Genomic DNA, 19,236 nt, shown 5'->3' with positions numbered 1-19,236 from the left:
TTTTTCTAAATTATAACTAAAGCACCTCAAGTGTCAGGGATATTATAGGTGTTCAGCAAGCAAACTATCATACATGACTGTGTGAAACCAGAATGGAGTTTTGCAACTAACATGTGGAATTCAGGTTCCTGACTTCTCAAGGTCTGGTCTGGAGAAGTAACCATTAGCAGTAGAGTGACTGTACTTTTTCCTGATTTCACTAACATGCATGTCTCTGAATAAAACTGGCCACTTTTCTTGTTACCTTAGAAGCAAACACAGATCTCTCCAGACCCTCTGATCATGGTGAGTTTTAAAGGTTGTGGGGGAAGGAAGGTTGGGAATGAGTCCTTAAAAAAGTACACTTGGCACTTGCGTAGGTGTATATAGAAACAGTTTGTAAAAAATAGTACACTTCTCCACAGGCTGCAATTACTTTGGTTCACATATCCCTCCTGAAGGTTAACAGTAAACCCGGACTCTGCTTCCAGGTGTTAGCAGGGCACACCCTGCTTCTTATGCAGCCAAACTCTGTGCCACCTTCATTCAGGCAGCACAGTATGAAGAATGGTTTGGAAGAGGGTTGGTACCACAGCAATGGGGAAGTGGGAGCCCTGTCATGGAATCTCCATGAGAAAATTAATAAGTATATCAGGCAAAGCTTCATCACCTCCCAGCAAGGCAAGGGTCTATTGATATCTCTATGTATATGAATGCTTCATTTGGAAATAATGTAAGAACCAGGCAGCTCACAGAAATACAGCCTCCTATCACTCCATGCTATTCCCCCCTCCCCTTTCTGGTTGCCACACTGCTTCTCTCCCCCACCCCTCTCTTCCAGCAACTTACTCTGCGTCTCTTTTCTTGCTTCATGCTCCACGTCAAGTTGCTGAGACCTTCTAAACCAGTGGTCCCCAATGCGGTGCCCGCGGGCGCCATGGCGCCCACTGGGGCATTCATGTGCGCCCGCTGACAACCTGGGCCGGCGCTGGGAGGTGCCGGCCCCAGGCGCGCAACACGCACCGGCGTTGGGTGCGCAGTGCTCGGGCGGCCCCAGCCCTGGGGCAGATGCGGGCGCTTGGGCGCGCGGTGCTCGAGCGGCGCTGGGGCCGGCCCCAGGCGCGTGGCTCGGGCGGCAGCGCCGGCCCCGGGCCTACGGAACAAGGCGCTCTGGTGGCCCCAGCCCCGGCCCAAGGGCACACGCTGGCGCTGGGTGCAAGGGCATCCCAGTCCTCTAGCGTGCCCCCGGATGCGTGGCCCTGCCCTTGGGCACCTGGCGCGTGAGTGGCCCCACCTCCTGGGCGCCCAGGAGCCTCTAAAGGTTGGGGACCACTGTCCTAAACCTTGGGACTTAAGAACAGTTACTCACTGCCTTGCGCATAGGTTGTCAATGGATTGAGCCCTATCTCCTTGTCTACTTCCACCTCTTCATCACTAACATCTGCCTCTGGACTAAGTCCTGTTTCTGATTCTGGGCTGTGAGAAGTATCCACACTTTCCTTGGGTGTAGACGTGGAGTCCCCACCCAGGATTGCATCCAGTTCTTTATAAAAACGGCATATTTTGGGTGCAGGACCAGACCAGCTCTTTGCCTTCTGGTATGGCTGCTGGAGTTCCTTTATTTTGGCTCTGCATTGTAGGGTATCTTTGCACAAAGAGTTTGAGTAACGTGACCATACATGTCCCAGTTCGTATGGGTCACTCGTAGCTGTGATTGCACTGATTCTTCACCCCACACATTGATAAGATCCAAAAGCTCTGAGGTGCTCCAAGTAGGAAAGCGTATTGAATGATAGCCACCTCTTTGCCTGAGAAGATGCCGCGAGGACCACTACACAATGAGCCAGACACCAGGAAATGGATTTTAAAGTTCCTGGGGTTTGCAGGTGGCGGGGGTGAATCTGTTTACCTGTTTACATGGCTGCAGAGGAGCAAAGTTCAAAGCACTGCCCAGAGTGGTTAATTGGGCAGTGTGGGAAACATGCCGGAGGTCAATAAACTTGATAAAGAACCTACTGTAGTGCACAATGCATAGTGTCAACAGGGAAGGGGAGAGAAGAAAGTCCATCGTGAAGCTGGAAGTTTTTTATTGCCCAAACTGGCTGCTTGTTGCAACTTTGTTGCGTTGCAATGTGAACACTCTCTGGGCTTTGTTGTCAGAAAAGGTTTTTGGCAACAAAACTTGCCAGTGTAAACAAAGCTTTAGTTCTCTTTGAAAGTAGCAAAAAGGAAGCAGAAACTGCAATTTTTCAGCAGTCAGTGAGCAAGAGTATCCAGCTCCCTATGAGTACTGCTACACCCACAAAGTTGATGTAGAAAGTACATAGCCATACCATAGAGTGACTTGGAGACCATCTGCAAGCTTGTGAATGGCCTGGTAGCACCTTACAGACTAACAAAACATGTAGATGGTATCATGAGCTTTTGTGGGTACAGCCCACTTTTTTAGTCTGGCCATCTGAAGAAGTGGGCTGTGCCAACGGAAGCTCATGATACCATCGACGTGTTTGTTAGTCTGTAAAGTGCTACCAGACCATTTGTTTGCTGTTTTTTTTTTCTGTAACAGACTAACTCGACTACCCCCCCAAAGCTCCTGTGTAAGCTTGTGGTATTTAGAGCAGCTTGTTTTACCTTCCCCTGATACTATGGCTGGCGTAGATCTGGCTAGAAAAATAACTACCTCCCTGACCTCTTTGCTATTTCCAGTAGAATCAAAGTGCATCAGAAAATCTGATTCCATAAATACTGGCATGTGAGATATCATCAGACCCTGCTGTTACCTATACTGGGTCATTTCAAACAAAGTGGTGTACAGTATTTGTAGAGTGAGTACAACCATTGTGGAAATGAACTGCAATAGCATTTAACAGCTAGATGCTTCCCCAAAACACCGGAAAAGACAGCTACTCTAATGAAAAGCATACAATCTAAACAGTTTATTTTTAAGAATTGTGCCTTGAGCAATTATTTGCTATTTAATATACACATTACCATAGTAATAAAATAAAGATTCAAAAGATTCTTTTATAGAGCATGTTAGCATTCCTTACTAATTCCTGCAAAATCCAGATCCATTTTTAATTGCAAATATTGTACAGGTAAGCGTTTCATTGCTCCCATCTATGTATCCACTCTGTACATTTCTAAAATAATTGAAAAAATTGTTTTCCTTTATTCAAGGACTGAGGCACACAAATGCTAATGTAGGGCTCCGAGGGGAAATACAGTTCTCCTGCATATTTGAGAAAATATGAAGACCTTTCAATGAAATCTAATAAACATAATAATCACAGCCTGCTGACACTAAGAAAAAAGGACCTCATTTGCTCTTTCTTTTATGCAGCGATTTACTGGTCCCTGCTGATTTCCAAATTGGATCACTGTAGTAAATTATCCATGCCAGTACCTGTGAAAGTAAGCTCTGGGATCCATATTTGTTTTGTGTTCTGCTTAAATCAGCAAAAATAATAAATTTGATGGTATGAAATTGGAGGTATCAAGGGCTTTCTTCAACGAATGAGCAAAATGTCTCCAGTTGTAATTTATTGTGACTTTTTCACTGTGTGCTTTGTACATCTAATATTTATTTCAACACAAATTAAATTGCTCTCTCCTATATTGTCACATCTGTGGTGGTATTTGTTGTCAATACCAAATTGTGTAATATTTTTCCTAGATTCAAAGCAATCTTACAATGTTTAGTTGCAAAGGAACATTTGCTACTAGAACTTGGATTTTTAGTATAGTTCTAGTTAGAAACTTTAAATATAAAATGTCCTCTTGTTTACCAAACAGTGCAAAATATTGAGAACCATTGTAATTTATTGTTCTATTTAATGGTGGAAATGAAGAACTAAGTTCAAAATCTCAAATGTCAGTAGAGACTTATGGATCATCAGTTTGGACCTGTGCTGATTTCTCTGTTAAATATTTAGGCCCCAGTCCTGCACTCGTGTATGCACATGCTTAACCTTACTACTGTCAGTTGTCCCATTACTTTCAAGTTGTGTGTATGTATAAGGCTATGTCTACACTACATGCTTCTTGCACAAGAAGCCTTTTGCGCAAGAGTTTTTGTGCAAAAACTTCTTGCACAAGAGCACTTCCACACCTCAAAGCACATTGCAAAAGCGATGTGCTTTTGCACAAGAGACCATTCACACTGCATGGATGCTTATGCGCAAGACAGCTCTGATAGTCATCAGAGCACTTGTGCTTTTTTCCATAGGGGTTTCTTGCGCAAGAAATCCCTCTGGAACGTCCACACTTGCCTTTTTGCGCAAGAACTCTTGCATCCTGTCCTGCATCCTGCTGTCACTACCAGCCTTGGCATGCTGTGTCCCAGAGACCCCTGACTTAAACTGACAACCTCCCATTTCCCCAGATCTTGCCCCACCACTCCCAGTGCTCCCTGATCCTGCCCCACAACCCCCTGATGCCCTGTGCTCCACTAACTCCATGACTGCCTGTTGTGCCAAACCCTGATCCTGCTCCACTGACCCTGCAACTGCCTGTTCCACAAGCTCTGAAGCCCCCTGACCCTGCTTAGACATCCTCAGGTCTGCTGCCCTGCTAAGATATAAGAACGGCCATACTGGGTCAGACCAAAGGTCCATCTAGCCCAGTATCCTGTCTGCCGATAGTGGCCAATGGCAGATGCCCCAGAGGAAATGAACAGAACAGGGAATCGTCAAGCAGTCCCTCTCCCGTCACCCATTCCCAGCCTCTGACAGAGAATCTAGGGACACCATTCCTACCCACGCTAACCTCCATGAATTTATCTAGTTCTTTCTTAAACTCTGCTAAGAGAGAGAAGCATCAGCTGCACCGTATATGGCTCCATAACCACTAACTGCAACCCACCTCCTCTTGCCTTTTGACCTCTAACCCCAGCCCTTCCCCCCTTAAACCCTAACCCCAACCCATCCCCTTACTCCCCTAATACACTTTGACCCCATCCTTACACCCTGTGCCTTTTGACCTCTTAACCCTACAGTCCATGCCAACACCCTCTTGTCCTGTGACCGCATCATGCCTTCATGCAACACTCCTTTGCCCCCACCCCACCCCCACACTCCCAAGAGCAAGGCTGCTTCCTCTAGGGAGTGTGGCTGTTACTGCCTCATGGGTTGGGAGAGCGTCTGTTGGCAGTGTGCACACCCCCTCCTCCTCTACTCCCACTCCATCTCTAAGTGCATCTCGCGCCCCCATTGATAGAGGCGGCAGGGTAGCATGGAGCCCCGGCTGGGCCACCATCTTACCTGGGTGGGAGAGGGGAGGAGAGAGGGAGGCACCTCCTGCTCTACTTCCTCCTGCCACCACCTCAGCCCCAGCACTGCCACTAGGCAAAATCAGCTGCCATGGCTGCTGGAGCTGAAGCTGGCTGTTGTGTGACGGCTCTGGGGACTAGGATGAGCCCCAGCCACTACAACCAGCTGGCTTCAGCTCCAGCAGCTGCAGCGACCCGGCAGCCAGCATCAGTCCATGGACAGGTGGTTGGGAACCACAGGTGTAATAGGTCCAACTTTCACTTTTTCATATCAGAGAAGACATTTGCAGCGATCTTTTTTGTAACAGTCCATTTGCTTTCTGGCTAAGATATGACCTGAACACAAAATTCTTTGTTTCTAAAGATGTCTTCCTATCATGGGATACAAGCTTAAAATAACTAATGAAGAATTATTTATGTTCAGCATTCTGGGTAAAATCCTGTCTCTATGAAATTGAATAGGAAATTTCACCCTAAAACTTTAGGGCTGTGTCTAGACTGGCAAGTTTTCCCGCAAAATCATCTGCTTTTGCGGAAAAACTTGCCAGCTGTCTACACTGGCCGCTTGAATTTCCAGAAAAGCACTGACGATCTCATGTAAAATCATCAGTGCTTTTCCGGAAAAACTATGCTGCTTCTGTTCGGGCAAAAGTCTTTTTCCGAAAGACTTTTGCGCAAAAGGGCCAGTGTAGACAGCATAGTACTGTTTTCCGCAAAAAAGCCCCGATCGTGAAAAAGGTGATCGGGGCTTTTTTGTGGAAAACCGTGTCTAGATTGGCCACGGACGCTTTTCCGCAAAAAGTGCTTTTGCGGAAAAGCATCCTGCCACTCTAGACGTGCTTTTCCGAAAATGCTTTTAACGGAAAACTTTTCCGTTAAAAGCATTTTCAGAAATTCATGCCAGTGTAGACGTAGCCTAGCTGTGTCTATGCAGAGCATCAATCTGAGAATTCCTGTCAGCATGGAGAAGGGTGCAGCATCCATGTGGATGCTCGTGGGTGGCTAGCCAATTTGGTGTTGGTAAAGAAAGCTGTTGTCCTGGAGAGGTATGTTGCTATTGAGAGGATTCTGCTGTCTTGGGTAGTAAAGCTTGGCAACACACAGCAGGTTACTGTCAGCTTTGAGCACCTGGGGTTTCCAAATTGTAACCAGTGATGAAACACTATCATCTACCCTATTACCAGAGCCAGGCCTCAGAATTCATCAGCAGAAAGGGGTATTTTCCCATGATCATGCAAAACCTGATTAAACTCCATTCTTGCAATAGCCAACAACTTGTCCGTGCTGCTCCATCTCTGTTTTTTGTTTTTGTTTTGCTTCTTTCTTATTCCATAATTATGAGTTCAAATACAGAAGTAGCTGACAGTAGGAAAATTAGAGTGGACTGTCCAGATATAATTTTTGCATTGCAGGAAATGGCACATCAGAAAAAAATATTTTAAAAACTGCTTCCATCTCTTTTGGAATTTGAATGAGACCCTTCAGAGATTATAAATGTTTGAATAATTCCTAGCCAATCACATTCTTCAGATATCATTAAACATAGGAGAATGCTTCCTCACAATATAGGGAATTTTTTCTGGTCAACTTTGTTTACTTTTTAAGTTTGTCAACATAGCAATATGTCAGCTGAACATTCATATACCAGTTTACACTCTAAATTATAGTGGAGAAAACCTACTTTACCTTTACTGCTTTGCAGTTTACTAACTGCTATTTTAGTGTTTAACTCAACTACAGTACATCTAGTACTTATTGACACAGCATTTGTTGCAGTACTAGTGATACATTCAGTATAGCAGTGATTAGGCTATTGAGATGGATGTTAATATTATTTTATCTAAGTATCTTAGTTCAGTCTGCCTCCACCACATTACAGCAATACTTAAATTGGTAACATTGCCCACTGGCAGACAGTGAAAAGTTATGTGCCAGTGAACATGCCATTATTCAAAATCCAATTGTGTAAGCATAGTAATTCTTTTGTATACAACTTTGCTGTGGATTATCAGATACATCAATTATTCAAACCATTGCCAAGTTTATCTTCTGATTAGTTCCACCGACATGTTTCCCACAGTGATGCAGACTAAGAGTAGTATACAAAAGAATATTTGGCAGACTTATATAAATGAATATCTAAGAATTTGGAATGTCCTCAAAGCTGTCAAAAGGCTTGCATGAAAACATAATCTGAATTCATATTGACTTCAGTGGGATTACTTAAATGTTTAAATGAAATTCATGTGTATGCAAGAATGGGGCCTACTTTAAGATAAGACTCAAAGAACCAGGTATCATCAACACAAGGGGAAAGAAAGATGGTATAATGAGGGTGAGAACAACATGATTATGCAATCAGTGGGGAGGTTAATATGTGTCTCTTGCAAGGCAATTATGTTTATATTTGTTCATTTAAGCAATAGCTGTAGCCTTAAGGCAGTAAATTTTGAGAGAAGGTGGAGCTGTGGCAGAAAATATCAATAGAGCTTCTATATACTTATTTTCAGTATTTAGCCACGGTGCAAGTGTGCTGGTATGGTAGGCTGAAGAAGCACTTTTTTTTAAGCTGGTATACCAGAAAGACTCACTCCAGGCCATCCCCAGCCCCTCTATTAGCTGCCATGGTTTTGTTATGGGGCTGGGAGCGCTATAGCAGCCAGAGGGAGTTGCCCTTCCCAACAGGAAAAATAACACAATTTTGAGCCCCGTTCGGAACAGAGAAGAGGCAGCTCTGTGGTGGGTCGAGGTCTGGGGCTGGAATTTATGTTCCTTTTCCCGCTGTCTGTCCCAGCAGGGAAAAGAGCAGAACTGCCAGCATGTCCTCTGGCTGCCCTACCGCCTCCAACCCCCTTTCATCCCAGATGTGGGATAGGGAGGAAGGGGAAGAGCATGGGGGTCCCGGGCTGGGGCAGAGTCATGTCAGGATCATGTCTCCCCTCAACTTGTGTGCTTTTCCTCCCTACTGGCAAGAAATGTTGTTCTCTTGCTCCATTTGGTATTTAAGCAGATTTCAAACATTACAAAATAGATTAGTTGATGCTATTATTGCTATTTGCAGCAGCATAGTCTGGCAGACACAGATTGATCTCAGGCTAGGTGCGCATTATGGAGGAACATCGTCTTAAGGTACACAATTCCAGCTAGCTAGAGTAACTAATGTTACTCTAATGTAAAAATGTAGCTAGAGTTGATGTGCCTTAAGCCGAGCTTTGGTACCATCCTCACAGCAGGAGGTGAACAGGAGAAATGCTCCTGTCAATGCCCTTACTCCTCATGAGGAGCAGGAGTACTGGCACCAATGTGGGTACCCTCAGTGTTCAATTTAGCAGGTCTTTACTAGGAAAGGCTGTGGATGTGATATACCTGGACTTTATCAAAGCTTTTGATACGGTCTCCCATAGTATTCTTGCCAGGAAGTTAAAGAAGTATGAATTGGATAAATGGACTGTAAGGTAGTGTGACGGGGCACCTCCGCCCCGCACTGTAAGCCCCTCCAGAACGCCGAAGCGGGAAGGCGGGGGGTTTGCGGGGCTGGGACGGACAGCCACGGAGTACCCCGTTTGGGGATGAGCGGAGGTCCAGGCGAGCGGCAGAGTGGGAGATACAGTCCGTCAGCTCCCGGGGACGCCATCCCTAAGAGCCAGGAAGGAACGCATGTGGATGACGTCATTGGGGACGTTATCCCAGGGAGCCGGGAGGGGATGCCTGGGGACGACCTCATTGGGGACATCACCACAAAGGGCCAGGAGGGGAATTTAAAAAGGGCCTCCGGAAGCCGGAAGGGGGGAGAAGACGTGGGGGAAAAATGCGGGCATCCGGAGACCAGAGAGGACGGGAACAGGAGCAGGTACTGCAGGGACACTTAGGGTGAGCTCTAACCCGGGTCTCCCGGGTCGTTGTGGTCGTGACGTTGGGGAAAGAAGTGGCCCAGGGCAGGGGCGTGGAACCTGTGAGTGGGGGAGTTTAGGGGTTACAACCCCCTCCGCTGGGTAGGGACGTGGGCTCTTGGTCAGGGTTTGGAGTGAGGGCGGGCCCGAATCCCTTTCCCCTGTTGCCCGAAATTGGAAACCAGCATTGTGAGGGAGGATCTGCACTCGGAGTGAACCGTGAACTACAGAATTAAATAAAATATGTAAATAGTATTGAGCACAAAGGGGAGAAATCGGGGTGCGGACGCGAACCCCCTTGGGGAATTTCTAACAGGTGGATAGAAAGCTGACTAGATCGTCAGGTTCAATGGGTAGTGATCTATGTCTGGTTGATGTTTGGTATCAAGCGGGGTGCCTTAAGTGTCCGTTCTGGGGCTGATTTTGTTCAATATCTTTATTAATGACGTGAATGAGGGTATGGATTGAACACTCAGCAAGTTTGAGGATGCACTAAGCTGGGGGAGGAGAGGTAGATACATTGGAGGGTAGGGATAGGGTCAAGAGTGACCTAGACAAATTGGAGGATTGGGCCCAAAGAAATCTGATGAGGTTCAATAAGGACAAGTGCAGAGTCCTGGCGTTTGGGATGGAAGAATCCCAAGCACTGTTACAGGCTGGGGATCGACTGCCTAAGTAGCAGTTCAGCAGAAAAGGACCTGGGGATTACAGTGGATGAGAAGCTGGATATGAGTCAACAGTGTGCCCTTGTAGCTAAGAAGGATAACAGCATATTGGGGTGCATTAGTAGGAGCATGGTCAGCAGATCTAGGTAAGTGATTATTCCCCTTTATTCAGCACTGGTGAGACCACATCTGGAATACTGTGTCCAGCTCTGGCCCTCTCCATTACAAAAAGGATGTGGACACACTGGAGAGAGTCCAGTGAAGGGCAACAAAAATGATTAGGGGGCTGGAACACTCGACTTACGAGCTTCAGAGAGGAAAAACTTAAAAAACAACAAATAGTCTTGCAGCACCTTAAAGACTAACAAAACATGTAGATGGTTTCATGAGCTGTCATGGCTGCGACCCACTTCTTCAGAGGCTGAGGGATTAGGGCTTATGTAGTCTACAGAAGAGGGGGGATTTGATAGCAGCCTTTAACTACACGAAGAGGAGTTCCAATAAGGATGGAAAGAAGTTGTTCTCAGTGGTGACATGATAGAATAAGGAGCAATGGTCTCAAGTTGTAGTGGGGGAGGTCTAGGCTGGGTATTAGGTAAAACTATTTTTCTTGGAGAATGGTGAAGTACTGGAATGGGTTATCTAGGCAGGTGGTGGAATCTTGATTCTTAGAGATTTTTAAGTCCTGGTTTGACAAAGCCCTGGCTGGGATGATCCAACCTTACGATAATATGATTATAAGATCAACTGCTGCAGTGTCCGTCTTCCTGCAAGTGAAGATGTGGCATAAGAAACAGGAACTCCTGATTCTTAATCAATCTCTAGCACTGATTTGCTCTGTGGTAGGTGTATGACATAAACTTGCTGCATCAGGATCCCAGACTCCAAAATGGTAATATATATATATATATATATATACACACACTCACCTGCCATTCATAAGATTATTTAAGGTTGTATGTATCCCTGAATACTAGGTATTACTGTGTGAATATAAAAATATCAACAAACAAATGTGTCAGCCATTGTAACTAGTGACTGTAATGCACCAGAATACAGCAGAGGGCAATGGAACAAAAAAGCAGTGCTATACCACTGAAAAAATGTTAGGGTATAAGGCTGGGTAACTTTATTCATGAAAAATGTGTAGTCCCCTGATTGTCTTTATACTGTTGACAAGTTGAATCTATAGTGAAAATGAGGGAAGCAGCAGTCCCTTATTAGCCATTACCGCAGGGGCTCTGATCCTGACAATACAAGTTTACGCACCTGATTAATTCCAATGACAATCAGTGATGCAGGCCCATGGCTAGCATTGCCAGGTGTCCAGTATTTTCATCTCCTGTCTGATAAAAAAAATCAGAAAATACCAGACACCTAAAATGTCTGGTATTTTCTGATTTTTTTTCCTGGCCAGGGGGTGAAAATCCTGGGTGGTTACCAGGTTCCGCAGGGCAGCTATCCGACCTGGAGCAGAAAGACAAGTTGGTGGATGGCCGCTGGCAACCTGTTAGGACCAAAAAGCCTCTAAAGCATTTCTTAAACGGGCTATGTTGGTTTTTTAAAAAAAATTTAGCTTAACTCTCCAGGTCCCTTCCTCTTTTTTTTTTTTTTGTTCAATAACTTTGGTCTCCCCTTTTTTCTCCTCAACAGAATTTTTCCCCAGTGTTTTATTTTGGGGTGTCCGGTATTTTTAGTTAAGCCATCTGGCAACCCTACCCCGGTCAAATTTTATCTGCCAGGCAGATCCCCCACAATCCTGTTCTTGCTAAGACAGGAGAGGAGCAGCTCTGGTGGGAATCGCTACGGAGCCTTTCCAAAGCGCAATGACTCAGGCCTTCTGTGTATGAAAGATATGGGGCAGTGCGGGCCGCACGGTAGCACGTTTCTATCCTGTGAGCAAACACCTGGTGATCGCCGCCAATTCAGGGCAGGCGAGGGCAGCGACTCCCGCGCAAGGCAGGCGAGTCAGTGGCCGCGCAGACCAGACCCCGGCGCTTCGAACCGCTGATAACCTCACAAAGAGCCGCCAGCGGCATTCGAATCGCGCGCGCTCCGCCTAGCGTTTCCGCGAGAGAGCAGGCGCGTGTCCGGGATCCGCCGCGGCCCCTCCGTGCGCACCGTTTACATCCGGGTCCCGCGGCTCCTCCCTCTCTCGCTGCCGCTCTGGTCTCCGGAGGGGCCGCCCCCCAGCCGGCTGGCCGGCGCCGGGCGCTCCAATGAGAGCGGCTGCTGCTCCCTGTCCCGCGGAGCCAGGCGGCGCCGGCCGGAGCCCGGGCCCTGCGTGCGTGATTCCGGCCAGCAGAAGAGGATGATGCCGGCTCTGGCCGCCCAGCGGCGGGGATGGCGCTGCTTCTCCCGGCTGTACCTGCGGGGCCAGGCGGCGCAGCTCAGCGGGGTCTGCCACGGTGAGTGGGGGCAAGCGGGGCCCTCTCGCCCAGGCCGCTCACCGTGCCCGGCCGGTTACACGGCTCCCCAGGGCCCTGCTGCCTCCCACTGGGGTCAGGGCTCCCCGCCCCTCTAACCGGTCCCGCCTAGACCGCCCCATAGTCTCATATTTCCGAAACTCTCTTCAAGGCTTGTCTGCCTCACTCCATGATCCTCCATCCTCTCATTTGGAACTTGGGCCCCTTAAACTGTGTCCAGTTCTGGGCGCCACATGTCAAGAAAGATGTGGAGAAATTGGAAAGGGTCCAGAGAAGAGCGACAAGAATGATTAAAGGTTTAGAGAACATGACCTATGAAGCCAGGCTTCATGAACTGGGCTTGTTTAGTTTGGAAAAAAGAAGATTAAGGGGGGACATGATAGCGGTTTTCAAATATCTAAAAGGGTGTCACAAGGAGGAAGGCGAAAATTTGTTCCTCTTGGTTTCTGAGGACAGGACAAGGAGTAATGGGCTTAAAGTGCAGCAGGGGAGGTTTAGATTGGACATTAGGAAAAAATTCCTAACTGTCAGGGTGGTCAAATATTGGAATAAATTGCCAAGGGAGGTGGTGGAATCTCCCTCTCTGGAGATATTTAAGAACAGGTTAGATAGACATCTGTCAGGGATGGTGTAGATGGAGCTTGGTCCTGCCTTGAGGGCGGGGGGCTGGACTCAATGACCTCTTGAGGTCCCTTCCAGTCCTATGATTCTATGAAACGCCATTCATCTGAAGAAGTGGCTTGTGCCCATGAGAGCTCCTGACACCATCTACATTTTTGTTAGTCTCTATAGTGCTATAGGACTAGTTCTTGTTTTTTAAGTTTTTCTGTTACAGACTAACATGGCTATGCCTCTAAAATATCGTCTCACCGTTTACCCAAACCCAGTGATTTTTAATTGCTTTCCCTTATTCCCGTTTGTTCCTTAACCTCACATTTTCAGAGCACCCTCTAACCTTCCACAATTCTATCATAAATGCCATCTCACAGGCCCTGAGCTTCACTTTTTGTCTGCCTGCTGTGCTCAATGGAGCACCCTTAGTGTTTTTTTATATTGATTTCATTTAAAAATTGCCTGTCTGCAGTGATGTGTTGCCAACAGCCTATTTCCTCTTGAAATTGACTGATGTAATCTGTTTGGGATGAGGCAAAAAGTACTGACTAAAATAATACATTGGATAATACATTGGAGGAAACAGTCCTGCACTAATGCTAAGGGGATATGTTATGAGACTTAAAAGGTCTTTAAAAAAAATCCAAACTTCTGTGAAAAGGAAGTAGTAGAGTAAATTACATGTCTTCCTGAAGATTAGATACTTAATCTTTGTGGTGTTTAAGGTCACATTGGTAACTTGCAGAAACCCAATATCTGTAATAAAAACATTTTTATATTTTCTTGTGTGTATAACTTTGCAGGGAAAGTTCAGAAATTGTTCTTTGTCCTTTTAATTCACTACCAATAAAAACCTGCACCTGGTCAGTTTTATGATCATCTGAGTAGTTTAGTAGGAGAAGAGCTTGTTTGAGTATGTGTAGGTAGCATTTTAGAGTGCTCCTCCCTACTTTGATCAGTAGCTCTAACTCTGAACACAGGACTTTGAAGCACTGTAGCTAGTTTCTTGTGCTTTAGAGGGTAGCTGAGTTAATCTGTTAGAGAAAAAAACAACAAATGTTCTGGTAGCACAAATGCTGTACTGCTGTTTTATATAAAAAGTTGGTTTACTCTTGATTAAACTTTCTTGTGTGTAGTACAGTTTCTGAAAAGACTACAGTTTGAAGCAAGAATGTAATGGCTGAATTTTTTTAATCCATTATCAGAAGGTGTTTTCTTTGACTGAATGTGGAGTCAGAATGTAAACTAGCTGACTACCCCATAAGCATGCTTTTCAGGTAGTCGAGTAGTGACTTGAATAGTTGCTCCCCCGCTGCCTCTATGAGAGAGGCAGCAAGGCGGATGAGCAGAAGAGGGAGTTAGAAGCCAGTTCTCTCTTCCTCCCCTCCCCCCCGCACCATCTGGGGAGGCAGAGGCATAGCAGGGGAGCCGGTGGAAGCTGGGAATCAGCTCCCACCTGGTCCCAGATGCTGTGCCTCTGCTTTATAAATGTAGCAGAGGCTCTTAATACACTTAAAAAGCAGAGGCACAGCATCTGGAACTGGGCGGGAGCTGGGAATCGTGTATTAAAAGGTGCAGAGAGCCACAGCAGGGTTCGCTCCCAGGGCTGTGGCTCTACAGTTTCTCCCTTATTGACTAATCGAGTAGTTGATGGAAATTCCATCGACTACTCGGTTAGCTGATTACATGCAATTTAACATCTTTCATGTGGAGGAGTCAGTGTGGGTTGGAGGCTCTGTTGCCTGCATACATACAGAGCAGTTTGCAGAATCTGCCCATGTGAAACTTATTCTGAGATGAGAGCCTTAAATTGTATGATCCATGAGAGTATGGGCACTAAAAATGCTTAGTTTTGTTTTAAAATAGTTGCAATAATCTTTCATCTGTCTCTTCAAAAGTGGAAAAGCCAGATATATTTACTTAACTTCTTTAATGAATATGAATCTTAACATTTTTGAAATACATTAGTGACCTTTAAAGTACACGTAAATTTAGGCAAATAAAATCTAAACTTTGGACAATAGTTTTAAAAACTTTCTCAATAGTACAGAACTAATCTGTGTGAATATTATGAGCAACTAATTTGTAGGAGGGATGCTGTTAAATAAAAATGCCACCATAAATATAGAAACATTCAAATAGAGAGGGGTTTAAAAGCATGCACTTGTCAAGTACGATAAAGTGGTATTTCTTTAACTTCTTAATTTGTTAAACATGTGTGACTGGGTGCGGTCACAGGAGATCTCTTGGGACATGCCTCCTGGAAGGCTGACAAGGCCACTGACACTTGCCTTCCTACTCTCTGGAGCTTCTTACTGCTCAGTCCTGCTGAGAACAGCTCCCTGGTCTCCCAGAGCCATGGCACTGAGCTGAGATGAATGCCCCTCCCCCCCTCCGGAGAAGCAATGCAGACACTGAACCCCTTCAGGTCCAAGGATAGTGCAGGTTAGGGTGCTGTTTCCTTGGATACTGCTCTTCAAATGGGATCAGAACCCCAAAATAATTATTTAGGTAAGCCCCCTTTAAAGAGGGAATGTACACATTGATGCCCCCCCCACCAGTAATAATTATTTACACTAGTCTTGATAGTAAGTAGAAGTGATTTTTATTAAGTATAAGCAGTAGGATTTAAGTGGTAGTAAGTGAGAACAGGCGGAGCAAAGTAGATTACAAATTAAAAGTAACAGAAAACACTTAGCTAATTTTAACCCTAAACCCTCAGTACCAATTTATAATCTTGCCCTAAAACTGTTCCTTTTCCAGCTAAGCCTTCCAAAACCAGGGCTGTTCCTCACTCTGGGGTCTTTGGTTCCTTCCTTGGGGTGTCCAGCCAGTCAAAGACAAAACACCCCTACTTTCCTATTGTTTTTGAAGATTCCCTTTTTGCTTGGGAGGTCACCTGGCCTGTCCCTACCACTGCTAAGACTTAAGGACAAAAGGCTATTTGCATATGATTGCCCAGACACTGAGGCCTCCCAGAAGCAGAACCACCCTTGATGACTTTCCATTTAGAGTACGTCCACACTGCATGCTTATTTCGGAAAAAGCTATTTTGGAAAATATCTTCTGGAATAGCTTATTTTGAAATGGAGTGTCCACACTACAGGGAAGCCTCCAAATTAGTCCAAGGCAGGCTCCCCAAATGTGGACGCGCTATCTTGATTTAGAGCCCCAGGAGGCACTGGGGAGGAGTAACTTAGAATGGCCCTCATGAGGAGCTATTTTGACATAGCAGCAGTGGAGCATCCACACACGCTCTCTTCTAAAAGAGCTTTTTCGGAAGAGGTGTTATTCCAATATTGGAAAAGCCTTCCATTATTTCCATTTTCTTTTGAAATAATGCAGTTTCTGTGTGGGTGCTAGTATTGTTTTTCCGGAATAATGGCTGTTTTTCTGGAATAGCGGTGCAGTGTAGACGCACCCTTACACACTTAAAAACAATAAAGCATTTCCTCTTCCATATGTCTAATTTTACACACAAGAATGATACATACACCAAAATAAGATAAACAGATCCAGTGGATTATGACACGAAGATTGATAGGTCCCATGAGATAACTTGTCTAAAGCATCTTTAAGTTATGTATATTTGTGTCCATAAATTCATTTCATAAAGCATGGGGGGTCCATCACAATATGTTTAGCAGAGCATATTGATCTTTGACTTTGGGTATTTAAAGGCATTTTATGATCTGAATCAATTTAACATTAATATAACTTATATTTTTTGTATGGTGCTTTTATATTCAGATGTACAACTTGCCGTAGAGCAATACAGTACATTTCCAATAATCCGGCACCTTTAGGACCCAGGGGGTGCTGGATTATCAGATATGCCGAGTTCAGATATTACACCTGAATTGCAGGCCAATATCTATTGCATATTTCATCCATTAGAATATTTGTTTTTAACTGTGGAGAGTGGAATGAAAGGACAAAACTGTTAGAATTATTTTGCTAATAGCTGGGCTGAAGCAGCCCCATAGGCCCAGCATGGGGAGGGCACGGTGTGGTGGTGGGTTGCTTGGGGAGGAAGTGGGAGGGAAGAAGAGTAGTTGAATTGTTAATTGGTAAGCATTGGCTGATAAGGGTGATGTTTATGGTTAACCATTGACATTCCTAATTGGCATTCTACTCTAATATCCTCTCTGACTGCCAACTATTTTGTTTGTTATAAAGAGGATTTATGTAGCAGATGATTAGAGTAGTGTTTAATCTAACACCTTTTTGTTTGATTCTCTTCTAAGTTTTCTCATGAGCAGTGTTTCAAAGAGCTAGGCTATGAGAGAAACTTACACAAATACACTGTCATGTTTTTGCTATTATTAAAAATAAACACGAGAGTAAGACAGAAAAACCTTGGGAAATGGGTGAAAGGACTAGTTTTAGCTGTGTAGAACTTATGAAAATAGAGCACACAGGTAAAATAGTGAATATTTATTAAAAGCTAATTTTCACAACTAATATCAGCAACTCTTATTGACATATTTTCCCTCTTTTCTTCTCACACTGAATGTGTAAAACTTTTTTTTCTCCTCTCAGGGCAAGGCTCAATGAAATGTGGAGGTTTTTCTTACATACTGTCATGCAGTCATCTACCAGTCCAATCACTGAGTCAAGTGAGAGTTTACACCTCTGATGGTCAGAAAGGGGGCCCTGTATCAGGCCCTGAAGGAACTGTGCACAAAGCTGGAACAGGTATGCATGCTTTACAATTGTATCTATATTCGTAATCCTGTAGCTTATGAATGTATGGGACAGGGTTCTTATCCATTTTATATTTAAAAGGAGCAGATATATTAGAGCATTTATTCAGCAAACAAGTCTGTTAGTTTGCTGTATATAATTAAAAACAGATGGTATTGTAGAATTGAACTCTGTGTTTCTGCGACTCTCTGTTCCAGCAACATCTGTGGTCCAGCAGGATGGACCAGAGAGCCCTAACAGCAGAGATTGCTGGCAGCGGAGCCTGCAGGGCACCAGTGTACACATGACTGGGAGCTGGAGCTGTCACAGCCAGGAGACCTGAGGGCAGCAGTGCCAGGTGGCTGAGAATAGGCGCTCAGCATGGAGGCTGGTGCCCCCTCCTTGTTCCCAGACCTCCTCTCATCTGGTAGACTCTTTTGTCTGGGACTGGTCAGGTCCCACGTCAGAGAGATCCAATTTGTATTGTGCTAAAGATGCAGAATTTGAAAATAGTCACACTTCATTCCAGTTTATCAAGAGCTCCAGTGAATGAACATAGGTTAAAAACTTAGATGCATTTTCATTTTGTAAATAAATATTAAATGCTGGAGAGGGATTGGATGGCTCAAGGGATAGATAATGGGATGCCTCTACAGTTTAGCAGTCTGCTCCTTCCAAATTGGTTGGCCCCAGTTGATTTTATAAAAGTAACTAAAGATTGAATTGGCATAAATAATGAACATTCTGATTAGTAGTATTTTCTTCTGCTCATATTTGAGACAAAATGGTGAGAACTTAAACTGCTGTTTAACTAGTTCTTGTTCTGAGTATAGAGGATTTCGCCCTCTAGAACTGTTAATCTGGCAATGTCCACAAGTATTAAATTATGTACACAATTAGTCGATAAGGGGAGATGCTCTTTTCCGGCATGCCAGGAACTATCTCCGCTGTGGCTCTGAAGTTTAAATGTAGAGTAAAATCTGTGTTACCCAGCACGCTTGGGGCTTAGAGCATTCCGGTTATCTAAAAATTTTGGTTATCTGAGGGTCCCATCAACCTAGGAAAAACCAATGGACAATAATAGTAAAACTCATGTTTTTAATATTGGTAGTTTTGTAGCGTGAGGCAGTTGGTCTCACATTTCTATTTTGAGTTAAAAATGATTAGTACTTAAATAAAAAATTGTTAAGCCAATCATGGTAAACCAAGCCAGGCCTGTGCGCCTGAAGATGTGACAGTATTGTAGCTGCGGGCAATGCCCATTAAGAGAGTGCTGGATAACAAAGGTTTCACTGTAGTAGGAACCAGACACCCAGGTTGTGGTGTGAGCAGAGACTGCCGTCTCTGGGACCATTGCAACTCTGCGTTTTAAATCTTACTAAAGGCTCTTACTAGATTTAAAATGCACAGCCACAGTGGGGGTAGCTCCTGGGGCTGCTGAGGCTCTGCCTCCGCGCCCCTTGCAGAGACGGTGCAGGGCGGAACCAGCTTTTAAGAACTAGTTGACTACTCGACTAGTTGCTTACCTCCCTAATCTTGGAGCCTGTTATCCTCCCAAACAAGCAAGAAGTTCAACGTCTATTGTTCCAGAGCATCATTAGGTCATGGGGTGATGCTCTTATGTTGTCCGAGGTGGACCATCTGAGGTATTTTTTTCCTAGTACTCCTCTGGTATGACAATGCATATAAGAGGCAGCGGTGGGGGTGGG

The 19,236-nt window shown here is 45.0% G+C and overlaps 1 protein-coding gene across 2 annotated transcripts in view; it reads left to right on the top strand.

The window, feature by feature from the left end:
* The first annotated feature begins 11,857 nt into the window (after positions 1-11,857).
* The window catches only part of SLC30A9 (solute carrier family 30 member 9), a 68,065-nt gene continuing 60,686 nt past the window's right edge, over positions 11,858-19,236 (top strand). For both annotated transcript variants that reach the window (XR_012904313.1, XM_075930514.1), the window contains exons 1-2: positions 11,858-12,211; positions 17,384-17,539. Coding sequence is in view for 1 of the 2 variants with exons in the window: in XM_075930514.1 (XP_075786629.1) it covers positions 12,115-12,211; positions 17,384-17,539 (253 nt within the window). In the remaining variant the exon portion in view is untranslated. The remainder of the gene's footprint in view (positions 12,212-17,383; positions 17,540-19,236) is intronic.

This window comes from Pelodiscus sinensis, chromosome 5 (genome assembly GCF_049634645.1).
Source record: "Pelodiscus sinensis isolate JC-2024 chromosome 5, ASM4963464v1, whole genome shotgun sequence".
Taxonomy (NCBI): Eukaryota; Metazoa; Chordata; order Testudines; family Trionychidae; genus Pelodiscus; species Pelodiscus sinensis.
Note: the sequence above shows the minus strand (reverse complement) of the source record. Positions and strands in the feature narration are given on the sequence as shown.